The sequence below is a fragment of the Halichoerus grypus genome, chromosome 9 (genome assembly GCF_964656455.1).
Source record: "Halichoerus grypus chromosome 9, mHalGry1.hap1.1, whole genome shotgun sequence".
NCBI classification, from domain to species: domain Eukaryota; kingdom Metazoa; phylum Chordata; class Mammalia; order Carnivora; family Phocidae; genus Halichoerus; species Halichoerus grypus.
In genome coordinates, this window is record NC_135720.1 from 43,061,629 (window position 1) to 43,080,282 (window position 18,654).

At 36.9% G+C, this 18,654-nt stretch overlaps 1 protein-coding gene and 1 long non-coding RNA gene across 8 annotated transcripts in view; one reads left to right on the forward strand and one right to left on the reverse strand.

Moving 5' to 3' along the window:
* The window catches only part of FAM184A (family with sequence similarity 184 member A), a 111,422-nt gene that overhangs the window by 51,003 nt on the left and 41,765 nt on the right, over nt 1-18,654 (forward strand). For all 7 annotated transcript variants that reach the window (XM_036121243.2, XM_036121245.2, XM_036121246.2 and 4 more), the window contains exons 5-9: nt 20-217; nt 4,155-4,277; nt 14,303-14,464; nt 16,942-17,063; nt 17,518-17,668. In XM_036121243.2, the coding sequence (XP_035977136.1) occupies nt 20-217; nt 4,155-4,277; nt 14,303-14,464; nt 16,942-17,063; nt 17,518-17,668 (756 nt within the window). The remainder of the gene's footprint in view (nt 1-19; nt 218-4,154; nt 4,278-14,302; nt 14,465-16,941; nt 17,064-17,517; nt 17,669-18,654) is intronic.
* LOC118553999 (uncharacterized) overlaps nt 1-18,654 on the reverse strand; it is a 102,462-nt gene that overhangs the window by 2,265 nt on the left and 81,543 nt on the right. The window contains exon 4 of the long non-coding RNA XR_004926306.2: nt 14,297-14,428. This is a non-coding gene — a long non-coding RNA (uncharacterized LOC118553999). The remainder of the gene's footprint in view (nt 1-14,296; nt 14,429-18,654) is intronic.

The following is an 18,654-nucleotide window of genomic DNA, read 5'->3' on the forward strand; positions in this document are numbered from 1 at the left end:
TTATTTGCTTTAATTTTAGAAAGTAAATGAAGCAAAGAAAACTCAGCAAGAATATTATGAGATGGAGCTGAAAAACCTGCAAAATAGATTGGAAGGGGAGGTAGCTCAATTAAATGAGGCTCATTCTAAGACTTTGGAAGAATTAGCTTGGAAGCACCACGTGGCAATTGAGGCTGTCCACAGTAATGCAACTAGGGATAAGAAAAAACTGCAAGTGGTGAGTACAAATTCAACGTAGCCTTGCATTGTTAAACTGGAGGGGTTTCTGTAATGATCCAGTGTGACCCATATTGTGGAGTAAATGAGTTGCTTCATTCTGATGGCTGCTCTCTCATAATCACTTTGTAAATCATGATTCAAAGAGTAACGTACTTAAAAACTGCTGACAAGAGATGTAGTTTGGTAAATTGATATGAAGCATTCCTACTTTGTGTAAGCCATAGTAGAAACACTCCCTTGATCTTGAGCTGTCTCTTCATGAGACAGCATCTTAGATGTGCTCCTCAGGAAGCCTCAACTAGTTGAAGCACTTTCTCCTGTAGATGTAGAAAAAGCAAGTGTCTGACAGATGTGGGCCCTACACTGAGCTCTTTGCTTACTAGCTGCCTAATCTTGGCTCTCAAAAGCCACACCTCAAGCTCCTCATCTGACAGAGGAAGATAAAATCCATCTTGTAATGTTCCTGTGAGGGTTAAGTGAGATAAAGTGTTGAGAACTCAGACATGTCCTAGCATATAGTGATAAATAAATGTTAGTTATTGGGGCACCTGGGTGGCTCAGTCGGTTAAGCGTCTGCCTTCGGCTTAGGTCATGATCCCAGGATCCTGCGATCGAGTCCCATATCAGGCTCCCTGCTCAGTAGGGAGCCTGCTTCTCCCTCTCCCTCTGCTGCTCTCCCTGCTTGTGCTCTCTCTCCCAAATAAATAAAACCTTTAAAAAAATAAATGTTAGTTATTAGTATTTCTTACTGTGTGCCAGGCACTGCAGTGATGTTTTCCTTCTGTTTTATTTAATCCTCACAACACTCTCATAGGTTTAATTGCTATACCCTTCTTCCTGAAGGAGGGTAGATGATGGAGGATGGAGAGGTTAAACACTTGCACAAACACATGCAACTAGTAAGAATCAGTCAGGTCTTGAACTCAGGTCTCAGATATCAAATCCTAAGACATTTAACCACCACACATAGGCATGTATTCATGATGGTTGTTATATGTTTTATGTAATAGCATTTTACAGTTTACTAAGCGTTCTTGTATATTCTTTATTACTTAAGACTTGGAGATTAATGTCGTTTTATTATATAGATGGTGAAATAGGTTTAGTAAACCTAAATGATTTATTCAGTACCACTAACCTAGTAAATAGTAGAGGCTGTATCTGAATTGAGACCTTTGCCTCTATGTCTCTTCCTTTTGTGAAAACTAGTTGGAAAAAATATTCAACACCTGAACTTAATTAAAAATTCAAATAAAACTTCCAGTTAGAATGTTATTTCTATCTAAACTTACTATTTTATGTTTATGTAGCTGGAGACAAAACTTAATGACATGTTGTTTCTCAAAATTGTGGTTGTTGGTTTCTCTGTGCCAGCTCACTATTCCAGAACAAATTTGTACAGCTTTAATTATGTGGTACATGTGCATGCTTACTGACTATACGTATGTGCCAAGAGCTCAGGGATTTAGAGGGAAGTATTTAGTGGTAACTGCTGCTTCAGTTAGCTCTTCCATAGCTATTTTTTGTTACTATTTTTTCATTTCTACATCCCTTATTCACCTTAGCCTTTTCCTCTCTTTTCACAGTATTTAACTTGCAGGTGTCTACCTTTTGTCTCTCTTTATTCCTCTGTATTAAGTTCTAAGTACTAGAATCTTAGACTAGAATCTAAGTACTAGAACCACCCAGATGCCCCAAGAACTAACATTTATTTATCACTATATGCTAGGACATGTCTGAGTTCTCAACACTTTATCTCACTTAACCTTCACAGGAACATTACAAGATGGATTTTATCTTCCTCTGTCAGATGAGGAGCTTGAGGTGTGGCTTTTGAGAGCCAAGATTAGGCAGCTAGTAAGCAAAGAGCTCAGTGTAGGGCCCACATCTGTCAGACACCTGTATTAAGTTCTAAGTCCTAGAATCAAGGCATCTGTCATCAATATCATTTTTGCCTCCTTACTTCCCTCCTAATTATCCCCCTGCCTGTTGAATTTCAATTTCTGAGCCACCTAAAAATCTGCTTTACGCTATTTACATTTCTTGCAATCTTTCTTTAAAATGTGCTTGCTATAAAACAGATGACATGAATTTCCTGTGTGTGAACATAGTCAAAACTCATGATAGCTTTATCTGTACCCTTCTCTTTTCTCAAAATAACTTATCACTTGCTGCTTCATTCCTCTCTTGCCTAGCTAGCTCATGTCTGAGCCTAAGCTCAAACCACCCTCCTTTTAGAATAGTCTTTCTCCAATGTCAAATTATCTTTTTTTTTTTAAGATTTTATTTATTTATTTGACAGAGGGAGAGAGACAGCTAGAGAGGGAACACAAGCAGGGGGAGTGGGAGAGGGAGAAGCAGGCTTCCTGATGTGGGGCTGGATCCCAGGACCCTGGGATCATGAAGTGAGCCAGAGGCAGATGCTTAATGACTGAGCCACCCAGGTGCCCCTGAAATTATCTTTTAAAGAATATTTACCGAAAGGTGACTTCTCCATTCCTTATTAGTTATCAAAAGGGATTATATTTTCTTTCATAAATCTAGTTTACCCACCGTATTTGAAAGTGAATATATAGAGAATCCATGCAGAAAAGAGTTAACATAGCAGGCCTGAAGCTGCTGTCCTTAGAAAGGCAGGGGGCAAGGTTGGCCCTTGCTAGTATCTGGGAACTTGAATTTCAGGAAGGTTTCCACCATTCCCTAATAAGAATGGCTCATGTGCCTAAAGGGTTTATGCAAACAATATGGTTTGTGCTGAACATCTGCTTTCCTTCTTGAAGTCTGGAAGTTTGGCACATGCTAGTCAGAGGGTACTACGTCATTAGCTCCCAATGAAAAACGTGGGCACTGAGTCACTCATGAGTTTTCCTGGTAGACAGCATTTCACATCATTGCACAACTTTCTGGAGAGTCCTGTGTGAGAGGACTCTTGAAAACTTGTGCCTGGTTTCCTGCAGACTTCGCCCCATACACATTTTCCCTTTGCTTAGTATCCTTTTGCTGTATGATAAATTATAGCTGTGAGTATGACTAGATGCTGAATCCCGTGTGTCCTCCCAGCAAATCATCAAACCTGGACTTTGCCTTGGGAATTCCATAGAACCCTGTTTATTCCTCTTCCTACCTTACACTGTAGAAACATTGAATTGCTTGTAACATACCAGGCTCTTTGCACCGCCGTGGTTTTTGCACAGGTTTCTTCTGTCTTCTCTTTCCCTCTTTCTTCATCACCTTTTCTTACTGATGCACTCCTTCAGACTTGACTTAGGAATTGTGTTCTCTGTGCAGGTTTCCTCACCAAGCTAGAACTTATCAGTTCTCCATCCACATATCCCTGTAGTCCCTATGGTCATTTTAATTTTCATCACATATTCTTTAATTGCTTGTTGACCTTTAGCTTGTTAAGGGCAGACCCCATGTCTTACTGCCTGTGTATCCCAAGTATTATTAAGTAGCATGACAAATAGTAGGCGATCTTCAGTAAGTATCAATTTTACTGGTATTGCTTCTTTTGATGCCTTAATTTTGTACTTAGTAATTCTTGACTATGTTCCAGTGTTCCAGAACTGTTCTGGATTTTGTTTTTTTTTTTATGTAAATATAAAAGAATTCTGTATTCAAGAGATAGTTAGAATTTTTTCTTTATCTCCCCAAATTATCACTTATGTCATACATTTCTGTTGTTGGCTTAGCTTGATCTAGACCAAATATTCTAACCATTTAAAGTAATTATTTAACCACATCCTAAGTGATTCAGAATGATAGAATCTAAGCCCGTAGGATTAATTAGACTAATAACTCCAATATTGTTTAAGGATAAAGCTAATTTGAAAAGCTAAGTATCAAAATATAAAACAGAATGGCCTTTGTCTTGGAGTCTTTGAAGTATATAATATTGACAGTTTTGTTAATTTTTAAAAATGTCTTTTCCTAAGGAATTGGAGGAGCAATATAAAAAGGAGAAACTAAACCTGGAAGAGGATAAAAGTCAACTTCAACAAGAGCTGGAAAACCTGAAGGAAGAGCTGGAAGACAAGCTAAATACAGCCAATCAAGAGGCAAGAATTCTTTAGGCTTGTCACCTGTGTTATGTCTTATTGGTAACATCTTATTTGGTAACGTCGTATATGTAGGTGAGCCTCACTGATGGTAAAATATCTAGAGTAAAAATAATCACACACTTGCACTGATGCTGAGTTTTTCATAATACATTGGTTATATCTCACCAGGTAAAAATTTACTACCCAAAACATCAGACCAAGGTGCCTTTGTGGGAAAAAACAAAACAAAGGATAACATCACCTTGTAAGAAAGAAAACAGAAGAGGTTATCTACCTTTTGTAAAACAGTGACTTACTCTTCTCTACACTGTATCTTTGTTTTAAAAAGGGGCGCCTGGGTTGCTTAGTCCTTTAGCGTCTGCCTTCGGCTCAGGTCCTGGGATCAAGCCCCACATCGGGCTCTCTGCTCAGCAGGGAGCTTGCTTCTTCCTCTCCCACTCCCCCTGCTTGTGTTCCCTCTCTCGCTGTGTCTCTCTCTGTCAAATAAATAAATAAAATCTTAAAAATAAAAAGCAAGAGGCTTTATAAGTTCTAGAGAGTGACATCTAAAATAATTTTTAAATGCCATAAGAAAATAGTATTGTTTACCTTAGGAAAGACTAAGAATAGAGTATAAGAATGTCATAAATCAAGAAGTTGTGAATAAAATAAATGTAAAGACAATTTAAAAACTATAATACTGTCTGTTCTGTTCCTTTCTCTCTATTGCCCAGGTTCACCTATGCCCTAGAATAGCCTCCCTGTTGTCATCTTGTCCTTCCGTTCCAGTTCATCCTTCATGTGGACAGTCTTGTCTTGTAGAGTGGTCTTCCGAAAACAAGTCTCTGTCTGGACATTTCTCATCTTGTCAGCTGTTCCTCCCTTACTAGCGTCATCTCTCCCAAGAGTCTTTAGGTCCTACTTTCTCATCACTCGGCTTCTGCTCACAGAAACCACACCAAAACATGAGTGCCCCAGGGCATGCTAATAATTTGCACTCCGTCTTCTTTAATTATCTTTAAACATTTATCCAGAGAAGGCACCGATCACCACGTTTGGGAATGATAGAATCAAGATTGTTGCAGGTTTCCCCTGCTTATCTGTAAGTAGAGCATCCTGTGAAATCTTTTGTAAGCTGAAATGGTGTAAAGCGAATAAGCAGTTACCATTAATTTATACAGAAAAAATTTTGAGCACTCTGAGACCCCAAAACTAACCTCTCTTAGGCTTTTCTGATACCTTAGGATCCATCTTGCCAACAGATGCACAGATGCTCACAGTTCAAAACTATGGTGGCATGATACTGAGATGCTGAGTGTGGTTCTAGGACAGGGACTTGGCGGGGCCGCTCTCAGTGCTTGGGATGAGCGCTGCCTCTAGAAGGGCTCACTGCAAAGCAAATGCTGAATGCTCTTTTACTTTTTGCCTTTTTCTGTAAAAGCGAAAAATCTCTCCAGATTACTTTTGGTTAGCAGAAAGTACTATGGTAGGTCTTTTATGAAAGTGAAGTGGTATAACATGAACTTTGAAAAAGCAGGGATATACCTATATTTGTATTAGTTCAGCCTCTCTCCTCTTGTCCAAGATAATTCACTGCTGGCCCCAGGTTTGCATACCTCTCTCAGCAGAATGTGTTCCTTGTAGTTATGGTGTCCCACTTTCATTAGAAGGCAGTTTAGTGACCATCTGTGTTTCTCAGGAAGGTCCCCCAGGGTCTACTCTCAGTTCGAAATGGTTTAAGTATTTCTCCACTCTATACACTGTAATTTCACTGAGAGGAGTTCTAATAAACATGTAATTGATTTTCCTTTTAGATACATTCTCGATTATGCTTTAGCACCCTAGTGATGTTTTAGTGCCATATTAGAATTGCTCCTCAAGAATCTGCCTGGCTTATCCCTCCACATGCACCTGCCTTCAACCTGGACATCTTTTTACTTGTCCTACTTTGCTGGATAGGATCTCTAGAGATAAGCTTTCTTATTTTGTTTCCTGCTCTTAAAGTGAAGGATGTCAACATTTTACAGTTAAATATTATGCTTCTCTAAAGTTTTATTTTGTAAATGCTCTTTAACAAGTTTAGGAAATTCCCTTATAATTCAGGTTTCTTAAGTTAAAAGTCACAAATTGACGTTGATTTTTCTGCATATATTGAGATCATACTTTTTTCTTTAATTTGTTAATGTGGTACCTTATATTAATTTTCTAATATTAAATCAACTTTGGATTTCTAAAGAAGGTTCTAGCTAGTCATGATAGATTATATATATCTTTTTTATATAATAAATAGATTTAGTTTCCTAATATTCATTTTGGGATTTTTGGGCCTGGGTTCAGTAAGATTGCTTTGTACCTTTCCCTTTTTGTATCATCCTTTTCTAGTTTTGGAATCAAGGTCCTACTAGCCTCACACAGTGAAAAAAGACTTATTTCCTTTTCTGTACTCTGGGAGAGTTGTGTGAGATTGACATTGTTTTTTAATCTTAACTGCATCATGATTAAAAATTGTGGTTTGTATGAAAACAATTTTTGAAACTTAAGTCTAGTGTGACACATGAAAGAAATGTAATACTCTGGGTGTGTCCAGTTGTTCAGTGTAGTCTTGTATGCCGGTGAAATCAAAATTTTAAGTTATTTTCTTCAAATATTCTGTATTCTTTTTGACTTTTATCTTTTTGATTCATCATTTACTAAAAACTGATTCTATCATGGTGGATTTGTTTATTTCTTCTTACATTCTGTCAATTTTTGCTTTGAATATTTAGAAGCTTTGTATGTGCATACAAATATAAAACTGTTTAGCCACGTAATGAATCATACCTTTTCGTTTAGTCTGTTTTGTTTGATATTGTATAACCAGCTTTCTTTTAGTTTGATATGACTGGTATATCTTTTTCCATCTGCTGACCTTTCGTTGTTCTGCAACCTTATGTTTGGCCTCTTGGCAAACACATGTAGCTGCATTTTATCTAGTCTGAAGGTTTTACTATTTATTTATTTATTTATTTATTTATTTTTTGAGAGAAAGAGAGTGTGCAAGTGAGAGGAGGAGCAGAGAGGGAAGAGAGGGTCAGGGAGAGAATCTTCAGCAGACTCTGCACCAAGCGCAGAGCCCCTGAGATCATGATCTGTGTCGAAACCAAGAGTCGGACACCCAACTGATTGAGCCACCCAGGCACACTTTAAGTTTTTACCTTTTAAACTGAGTTTATTCCATTTATATTTATTGGGTGGAAAGTAGGTATATCTATGGAAAGACAGGAGGAAAGAATTAGGGCGTACTTCATAAAGACTAAAGTGCTTGTTTTAGAAAAAAAGAATGTATTATCTTCATAAGATGGATCTTGATACTCTTACAAATGATAAAAACCAAAAACATAAATAGGTCAACTGTGGATTTCAGTGATCAATTCATGAATGCCAGAATCATATTAGGATATTAAGGGAAGCTAATGAATCTAAAATCTCAGGTGGAGGATAATCCTGTTATCCCATCAATTGTTATTTGGGATCACCTTTTGAGGACAAAATACTAGGCTGAATGGTCAATAAATCTAACTATTATGGTCTTTTTAAATGTTTTTATAACATTTAAGTTGTAGATTTTCTTCCGGATGTAAGTTTTTTAAGCGTATATATAGTTCAGTATTTTGTTAAAAATCATTTGGATTTATTATAAAATGTTATATCACAGTTGATACACTGCCTGACACATAGTAGGAGATCATTATTTGTGAATGAAATATTTGTCGAATGAGTAAAACTCATCATTGTAAACTAAGTCAACTTAGTTATGGGTCAGGAGTCCAAGTATAGGTTGGCTGGGTCCTCTGCTCAGGATCTCACAAGGTTGAAATCAAAGTGACAGCCACACTGCAGTCCCATGTGAGGCACAGGGTCCTTTTTCAATTAATTTCTTTTTGGCTGTATGACTGACGTCCCCATTTTCTTGCTAGCTGTTGCAGGCCAGAAACTGCTCTCAACTTCTAAAACCCCCCTCAAGCCCTTGCAACCTGGCTGCCTCCTCTCTTAACATAGCAGTTTACTCTTTCAAGGCTAGCAGGAAAACCTCTGTGGCTTCGAACTACTCTGACTTCTAAGGCTCACCTGATTATGTCAGGCCCAACTAGAATAGTCTCTCTTTTGATGACCTTAAAGTCAATTTAAGGATCTTAATTATATCTGCAAGATACCTTTTGCTAAATAACATAATACAGTTATGGGAGTGATATCCCATTATTTATGCATAGGTTCTGGGGAAAGTGAGAGTCAGAGAGGGGTCATGTTAGAATTCAGCCTACTGCAACACACAAATAACTCATATCTCTGGCTCCTGTAGTGGGTACACTAGCATTTAGGTAATAGAGGACAAACAGGCTATTTATTCCTATGATTTAGAGAACAAGGATTGAGTTTCTTCCTTTCTTTTTTTTTTTTTTTAAGTGGCGGGGAGGGATAGAGGTAGAGGGGGAGAGAGAGAGAATCTTAAGCCAGGCACCCAGCACAGAGCCCAACATGGGGCTCAATCTAACGACCCTGAGACTGACCTAAGCCAAAATCAAGAGTTGGACACTTAACCGACTGAGCCACCCAGACACCCCAAGGACTGAATTTCTAAACTCTGTTCTGGAATATCTATAATATATACCATTCAGAGACACTGATTGATAGGTGCTAAAATTTTGAGTAGTGCTCTTTATGAACTTAAGCAGTTTTACCAAAAAAAAAAAAAAAAGTAAGAACCTGAGGAATGTTTTCAGAATTTCAGATTTTCTAATGGTATTTAATATGTATATGTGCATTTTAATATGGTTACAATCTATATTCACAAATGCTTTCTGTACTTGATTTATAAAACTTTAGTCCATATAAATATTTCCACTTAATTTTGTCTACGTTAGTCATTTAAAATATTCATATAGTGTTCCATTATATATCTTTACCATAGTTGTTTAAACATTTTCTTTGTTGAACATTTAATGTTTTAAATATTTTATTATAAATAGTAATAATTTTAAGGAGTTGCCCCCTCTTACTTGAGTGGGGAGGATTGTCATGCAAGGCCAGGGCCAGAATAGCAAAATTGGGTTGTCCTAAGGGCAGTTCCGTGTCCTTATCAGTGACCAACCAAGGCATATTTCAGCCATGAGCCCTGAGACCCTGAGGAGCATGGGGTATTAGAGAGGACTTCTCTCAGCCCTGTTTATCAGGGTCTTACTTTTACTGGTAAGTCGATATATGATCTTTTATTAATACTTTTGTTCATTTTTAAAAATTATTTCCTTTTTGTCTAGCTCTTGCCCTAAATGAAATTACTGGGCCAAAGAGTAGGAATGATGTTATAGGTCTCATACCTTATTACTAAATTGGTCTCCAGAAAAGTTGGAACTAGAGTCCAGTAACATCAGTAATATTTGCATATCTTTTATGATTTAGGAAACATTTATTGACTGCATGGTATCTTCTAGGTGGTAGGGATACTTTGACAAAATGTCAAGGAACTCATAGCTTCAAGTGGCTGTTACGACTGGTGATAAATACAATGTATTTTTAAATTCCAGAGGAGGGAGTGATTCTCTACCATAAGCATTCATAAAAGCTCTGGAGAATGTGATATTGGAGAATTTTTAAATGTGGTATGGGAGGTGGCCTTTGAAACGTAAATGTAAATTTGCAGATGTACGAATGATGAAAGACAGTATGGGTACAAGGAATAGTGTAAGTATGGTCATGTAGGTACTCAAGTTAAAATGCCTTGGTGAACCATAGAAAGTTCAGTGTCATTACACCATAGTCTCTCAACCCCAACACTACTGATTGGGCAGATAATTCTTTAGGATGTTTAGTAGTATCCCTGGTCTCTACATACTCGATACTAGTAGTGTGTGCCACAACCTTTCCCCTTCCTTGTAACAACCAGACACAGTCCTTGGGGGCAGAATTGACTGTGGTTGAGAATTAGTGTACTTGACGATATGGCACTTGTCAAGAACTGTGATTGAAAGGGAAGCTGAAGCTAAACTATGAGTGACTCTTGCGCTGTAGCAAAGACTTCAGAATTTATCCTGATGATCGAGTGCTAGCAGCAGCCCAGCAGCTGGCTCTCTCAGATGGTCCCAGGAAAAGAATTCTGGTGGCAGTAGGAGGATGAAGTTGTATGGGGAGGGGACTGGTAATTAGACTTGGGTAGATGACTTAAGATGCTATAGTCTGGGCAAGAGTTGATTAGCTTCTTGACTAGGAAAGCAAAACCTGAGAGTGGAGATTATTAAGAAATAAAATTTACAGGACTTGATGTGGTAAGTGGTAGAAAAAGACTCAGGTGTCTAGCTCAGGTGTTTGGAGAGGTAATTATGCCACTCTGGGAAGCTGGGTATTACAGGAGGACAGATACATAGGAATGGCAAGACACTGAGTTATTTAGACCTGAGGGGATTGTAAGACATCTAGGCTGGAACTAAGTAGAGAGTTCAGGCTTAGGGCTAAAGATTAGGCAGTCACTGAAGCCATTAACACCGAAGAGCTCACCAGAAGATTGCTGGTAACAAAGAGGAGCACCAGTAGCACCAGTACTGAGTTAACAGAGCCAGGGAAAGAGGTGGAGAAGGAGAAATCAGAAGCATGAGAATGAGAACTAATGGGAATGAGAAAAACATGAAAACAGATACTTTCAAGAGTTGGAAGTGCCTAGTGCCTCACACTGTCACACAATGATTAGAAACCAAAGTGTGAGACCTGGAAAGGTCATGCCATCAAGGGTTCTCTGAGGACCTTCCTACAACGTCAGTGGAAAAGTAGGACAGAAGTTAGATTTAATAGGTTTAATCTGAAACTGTTCTTTTAAGACCATATAAATGGAAGAAGAGAGAAAAATGAAGTTCTTCTTCAACCTCATACCAGAGATGTTCTAGATGGGCTAAGTTTGAAATGTAATATCATATCATGAATATAAATAAAATATGAAAGGTTCTTCAAAGGCCCTGAGGCACAAGAATTTTCTAGGAATTGAAGGATGTCAGTGTGGATGGAACTGTGATTGCAACTATCATAATAATTCATATTTATTTAGTTCTTACTATGTCCCAGGCATTGTTTTATATAGTCTCTCCTTTATACTGTTTTTTCCTTTAATTCTCTCAATAACTCCATACTCTAATTACTAGTTATCAAGTCACAAAAAAGCTGTGGAACTTGCCCAGTCACATAGTAACTGGGTAAAACCAGAATTCCAATCCTGGCAGTGTGATTTCAGAATTCAGTTCTTAACTGCAGTGCTATTTTCCCAAGGAGCCTAAAGACCGAGGAGGGGAGCTGCCAAGCTGAGGCTGGAGAGTGAGGCAGGGTCTTGGCTTTGGAGGCCTTGTAAGCCCTTGAAAGATTTTGGATGTTATCTTAAGAGGAACATGAAGCATTTGGAAGATGCTGAGTACAAATAAGTGGATGCTTGCTTGGTCTCAGGGCTTATACTCATGTCCATATTTGTAATTTATAAAAAAACTGACACAGGCAATGCAAGGAGATTGGATCAGAGAAGAGCACGCATGAGTGAATATTCCAGGGAAGAGGTTTCTACTTACTGTATTCCCTCAGTGTTCAAGAGGAATCAGAGGATCGATCTCTACTGCAAGTGACAGAAATCCCAGCTCAAACCAGCCTATGGACATTTATTGAATCATGTTGACTGGAAAAGTCCAGGGGAACGTTAGCATCAGGCATGACCAGATTCAGAACTGAAATTGTTTACACTGGAACTCAGCTTCTCTTTTTCTCGAATTGGATTTGTTATACATTCTCAATACATTCCCTTAGGTTATATGTGCTACTGGAAAAAGACCTTTTTTAGGAACTCCTGTAGAAGTCCAGAGATCACTGTGAGTAGATGAACTTAAACCATGTGCCTGCCTCTGAACCAGTCCCCATGGCCAACAGAATGAGATTACCTAACTGGTTTATGCTTCAAGGGAGTGCCAGGTTCATTCCTGGGTTTGGGTTGACATGGACCCATAGGGAAGAAAGGTAGATGCCCCACATGACAAAAAGAGATTTTGATATCGGGAGACAATAGATGTGTTCCTTACATATCCACTTTTATTATATTTTACAAAAACAAAATTTAATTAGTTGTGTTCGTTACTTATTATTTGCTTATGTTTAATTGTGCAGCATTTTAAAGTTTTTGTCTATTTAAAAGTTCATTCTGTCTCTAATTACTTAGTTTCTTGAACAGACTTTCTCTTTTAATTCTTTGTGTAATAACTAGAATACTGTTCTTTATAAGTTTTTTCATGTATTCCATTTGTACATGTAATCTTATTTGAAAATTATCTGGATTTTGGAACAAAATTTTTCTCTATGTTGATAAATTTGGTCATCCCTTCCTTACTGATTGGTACCTGATATTTGTATGTTGCTTTCTAATTAAAGAATCTTTTCCCATATATCCTTGAATTTAAATATTATAATAACTGTGAGGTAGGTATTATTATTCTTATTTTATAGTAGCAGACCAAGAACTTGAAACTAGATTTTTTACTAAGTTCAATACTCTTTTTTTTTTTTTTTTTTTTTTAAGTAACTCTACCCCCAAGGTAGGGCTCAAACTCACAACCCCAAGGGTCCACAGACTGAGCTAGCAGATGCCCCAGGTTCAATACTGTTTAACTCTGTTACACCTTATATTATTCATTCACCCCTGTAACACATTTATGGCAAGCCAGAGCAACATAGAAAGCAGGGAAGATACAAATAAGCCAGATAGACTAGAGAAAGGGGGCATAAATTCAGGGACAAAGAAAATTCTAAAACATGGTAAATGAATATTATATGCAAATATGCTATTAAATTTTTTAAATTAGGAAAAAAGATGTCTTTGTATTTTAAATTTCTAAAGTGACTTGAAGTCGTTGATCAATCTGATGGAACCAATTATAACCATGAAATAAATACTCCCAACATGTATCTAGAGAGGCACTAGGCCCAGAAGATTTTAATGAGTGAATTTTATTAAAATTTTAAGAAACAGATAAATTGTAACTGTGAAAATATTTCAGAGCACAGAAAAAACGGAAGCTTCCCAGCTCACTGTATAAGGTAGGCATCCCTTTAAAGATACTAACAAGATAAAATGTTACCTTCACCAGAATTGTTCAGTATATAAACATCTGCATGGAAAGGGAACAGGAAGAGGGGTGGTGAATTGAGAGGAGGCTGAAAGAGAATGTTTGCAGTTTTCCTTGTGATGCCTGTATTTACAATGGGAAATATTCAGGTGTTATTTTAAAATTAGCAGTTTTCATTCCTATAGAGTTTTGATAAAATTGGCTGTTTTATAAAAAGGAGATTTTTACTTCATAACACTTTCCTAGATAAAGTATTTCATTTATTGGTTTTAGTGCTCATAACTTGAAGAAATGGATCTGCCTAATCAACAAATTGTCTTATTAGCCCCTAATTTCAAGAGTGTATAAATTCAACTCTTAACAATTTCATGAGGAAATTTTGTATGGAAACGAAGAAATCACAACTTATTCTAATATGCATTTCGCAGCTTGTCGGTATTGATCTAAATCAGTCACTTTTATAACCAGCAGGAGAACTGGGCTCAAATGAAGTATAAGTGATTCCATTTTAAAGAGCAGTTTTAAAAATATTTTTATCTAAAAAAATACTTTTTTCCCTCTGTCTTTGATATAATCTTCATCTTGTTCCAGTTCCATTTTGGAGGGATTTGATTATTTGATAGAACCAGGAATTCTCTTTGTTAAAATGGGGACTTGAGTTATTCACTTATTCACATGGTTGTCATGAAAGAGGGAAATCATAAATATGGAGGTCTTTGCAAAACAAAAAACAAAAAAACACACATACACACACACAACAACGGATGAAAGCTATCCTGATTATTTGAGTGCTTCTTCCAAATTCATCAAAAAAGATCCATTCAGTAAAATTACCACTAAAGAAAAGACTTTAAGAAAAAAAAAATGGCTGTTTTGCTGGTCAATAACAATGAAGTATATTAAAAGTACTGTATGTACTTGCAGATTGGCCGCCTCCAAGATCTGGTGAGGAAAAGTGAACAAGGTCTTGGCTCTGCAGAAGGCCTCATTGCTAGTCTTCAGGACTCCCAGGAGAGACTTCAGAATGAGCTCGACTTGACTAAAGGCAGGCTGAAGGAGACCAAAGATGCTCTATTAAATGTTGAGGTAATTTTATAATACCTGCTATAATCTAAAATTAGCAAGGTAAAAATATTTAGTTACTTTGCTTAAATATCACATTGTATGGAGTGTATTAGTTTCACAGGGCTTTCCTACCAAAGTACTAAAACTAAGTGGCTTAAAACAACAGGAATTTACTTTCTCACAGTCTGGAGGCTGAAAGTCCAAAATCAAGGTGTTGTCAGGGCCATTCTCCCTTTTCAACCTAGGAGGGTGGATCCTTCCTCACCTTTTCCAGCCCCTGGTAGCCCCAGGCCTTCCTTGGTTGGTGGCACATTTCAGTTTCCTCCTCAGTGGTCAGTGGCATTCTTCCTGTGTCCTCCTAAGAAGATACCCTTCACCTAGGACTAGGGGCTCACCCTACTCCAGTATGACCTCCTCTTAACTAATTACATCTTCACTGACCCTATTTCCAAATAAGTTCACATTCTGAGGTACAGGAGGTTAGGACTTCCATGTATCTCTTTGGGATCACAATTCAAACCATAACAATTAGGATGCACAAGTCTTTTATTGGTAAGAGTCTGAACTCTCATGTATAGCAACAAAGCAATTCTCTATGACCTAAAAATTTTGAAAGGCTCTGTGACCTTCCATTCTCAGGAAGCAGAGCAAATATTTACATTGCCTCAGAAAGTAGAGAAAAGCATCCATAAGAACTAAGAGGATAGTATCCAGAGAGTTCTTAATTTTCCTTCAGAGAGGTGACTGAGAGTGTGGGCCCTGAAGTCAGATTGGTTGGGTGTGAATTCTTGATCCACCACTTAGTCACTTCAGACAAGTTATTTATTCTAATCCTCAATTTACTCATCTGCACAATGCAGGAGTGGCAGGGGATAATAATACACTTCACACCACTATTGTAAGAATTAAATGAGGTAAACCATTTACAGCACAGTGCTTAGTAAAATAGTAAGCACTCAGGAAATGTTGCCTTTTATTAATATTTCAAATTTAATTTTTTTAGCTTGGAATTCAAATCAGTTTCATTTCTTTAAGGTCCTTGCACATATTTACATTGCTCTTCTATCAGGTAGTAGAACTTAATAAAAACTGTAAGCAAAACCTTAGCAACTGTTCATCTTTTGTTCTGCTGGACAACTTTAATCAAGAAAATGTAGGTGCTGCATCACAGTTTACCACAACTTTAGGAAGGCTCCTTAACAGGTGTTCTGTCTGGATGGGAGTTTTTTTCCCCTCCTCCCTGCTGAGTTTCTGTTGTGTATTATATAACTGAACCCATCATCAAGTGGATATTGGTCCCTGACTATATGTCAACTTGTTGGTTGGTACCTGTGGGGGATCCAGTCACAGGTAAGGCAAGACTCTGCCCTTAAGACACCTTAGATCATGGTTGGTAAATAAGGGGTAAGATGCTGATGACAATGATGATAATATTAGTTTAACAGTTGCAAATCTGTAGTGTGGAGTTTATAGTTTCTGGCATTACTAAACCTTGCTGAGGCTCCGTTTCCTCACTATCACCTCCCCATGTTGTTATGAGGATCCCAGGAGGTGATGGATATGGAACACTTGAGGAAAAAAAAGAGCAAGTATTTTCTTTACCTCTTTCCTTACCCCACTGATGTCTAATAAAGTACTTTGCATTCAATAAAAGAAATACTTTTTAAGTATTCTATCCCATTTAATGCTGCCTGTGATGGAAAAAGTAGTAGTTCCTAGAGGCAGAATACTTAGTGAAAAGGACCATTGGCTAAGATGGCTGGATCCAGTTTTCAGAATTTACTGTTTATAGCCAGGTCAGCAATGTAGAATGGCAGTTTCAACAATGACGTTCTTCTCTCCCATTAATCTGGATATGCCCTTCAGCCATGCTCCAACACCTGCTCTTGGTAAGTGGGTGATCCAGAAAGGGTCATTGTTACAACAGAAGGAAGCACCATCATCTGTTCCTCGTCTGTTGTAGCCGAAGAGCAGCTCCACGGCCGGCAGGGCCCCAGGGTTGCCTTGTTGTCCAAACAGGTCACCTCTAGCACTGGGCTCCAGAGAGCCACAGGCATTTCATCTATATCGTATTATCACTTATTTTAATCATGTCAGTGAGGTAGAGCTATAATGCTTCAGTTTTCAATAAATAGCAGACTTTTGAATATAAATATGAATGAATTTGAATAACATATCTATGTTATGTGTATATTTTTATATGAAGATAATAGATACCCATGATATGGAAAGTTAAGATTATTTATTATGCTAGCTTTAAACTATTCAAAATGATTTGTAAAATTATAAGCCTTAATGAAATATAGTTTGCACAAGGACACTTAAAATATATGTGCCATATATTATCTGAAAATCTCCAGTAATCGTTATAGATAGCACTATCAATTATTGTGCTGTAGGAATTTAAGTTATAATACAAGCGCTCTGCTTATTTGAAATAACCAGCAATGAATTTGCTTTTGAAGACTTGTTTTCATTGAAAAGTTTTTATTCTTCAGGGTGAGCTAGAACAAGCAAGGCAACAGCATGAAGAAACACTTGCTGCCATGAAAGAGGAAGAGAAGCTCAGAGTGGACAGAATGGCCCATGACTTAGAAATAAAATGGACTGAAAACCTTAGGTACATTTTTTACTCTGTAATGTAATCTTATCAATACAGATGTGCAAAAATGTTTTTCTGTTATAAGGCTTATGTTGTCTTATCGTTAAAATCATAGTGACAGCATTTTTAATGAATTTTTTTTCCCGATTAGATGCAGAGAAATTGTTATTCTCCTTTTCTGCTTGAATACTTTTTCTGATTTTATTTTCTTTATAAAATACTAACCTCAAGTCAGAAGATTTATTTATTCTAATACCTGTTCTGCCATTAATAGCTGATGAACTAATAATCTTAGGTAAGTTACCAATTTACCTTACAGTTCTGTAAGCCTGGCTGAAAAAATAACCACTTTTATTCTGAGTTGACTTTTGAGGAGGATTAATTAAATACTTAAAAAAACCGTGAACAACTATACTATAGCTACTGAGAGGAATAATTCTCTTTAAAAATAAAGGCATTCATTTTATTTTAGACAGGAGTGTTCTAAACTTCGTGAAGAGTTAAGACTTCAACATGAAGAGGATAAGAAGTCAGCCATGTCTCAACTTTTGCAGTTAAAGGAGCGAGAAAAAAATGCAGCCAGGGATTCATGGCAGAAGAAAGTAGAAGATCTCCTAAACCAGGTAATTAATAGTCTCTACATTCTGAAGATTCATTTTCCTTGACATTCTCTAGCCAGGAAAACATTATAAAACATTATGTGTTAATTCACTGTATTTTGTTATTTTTCATATGGCAAATTAAAAATTTTAAAAATGTATAAAATCAAGGAGATATATTCATTAACCTGTGAAAACATTGTACTAAATAATGTTATCTATGCAGTCCTAAATTCTGAGAAGAATTTACAGGTTTTGGCTTAATATTTGAACTGACCACATTAGAGATTTTTAAATGGAAAAGTTACCCATATTTTGAAAGTATAAAATCTTTTTTCAAACCATTAGCTATCACTTGGGCCCCAGAAGGTAAAATTTATTAAATGCATCCTGATTGCCTAAAGCCGTACCAGAAGTGAGCAGTTTACTTCTCAGCAGAAGGATGTTGCCTGTTACTCTTCAAAATGTTATCAACAAAAGGTAGTGATATCCCTAAGTGTATCTTATGTCCTAAATCTATCTTCTTATGTCAGGTTCACTTATTTCCATTTATAACTATAATTAAATGAATTTTCACTCATTTACACAACTTCTAAATTTATGAATTCTTAGCACTCTCCTGCAAAGCCTGTTATTAAATAAGACTGACTGCATGAGTCACTAGTTGATAAGCAAGTACAGAACTTGGACAAGAAGCAGCTCCATAATTTAGTTCTAGAAATCTACTATTATCTTTCTATTTGTGATCATGATGAATTTCAAAATAAACAGGATAGGCTTTCTGTAAGATAACTTATTACAGAGGATACATACATGCAGTATCTTTCAAGAGTACTTGGGGCCTGCCGATTTGTGTCAGATCTTTCATAATAATTAATAATGTTACCCTGAAAAGGGAGTGTATATATATATATATATATATATATATATATATATATATATATGAATTTTTGTGAATAAATTTGAAACCTTTGAAATTCAGACAAAAATAAAAAGAAAACAACTCTCAC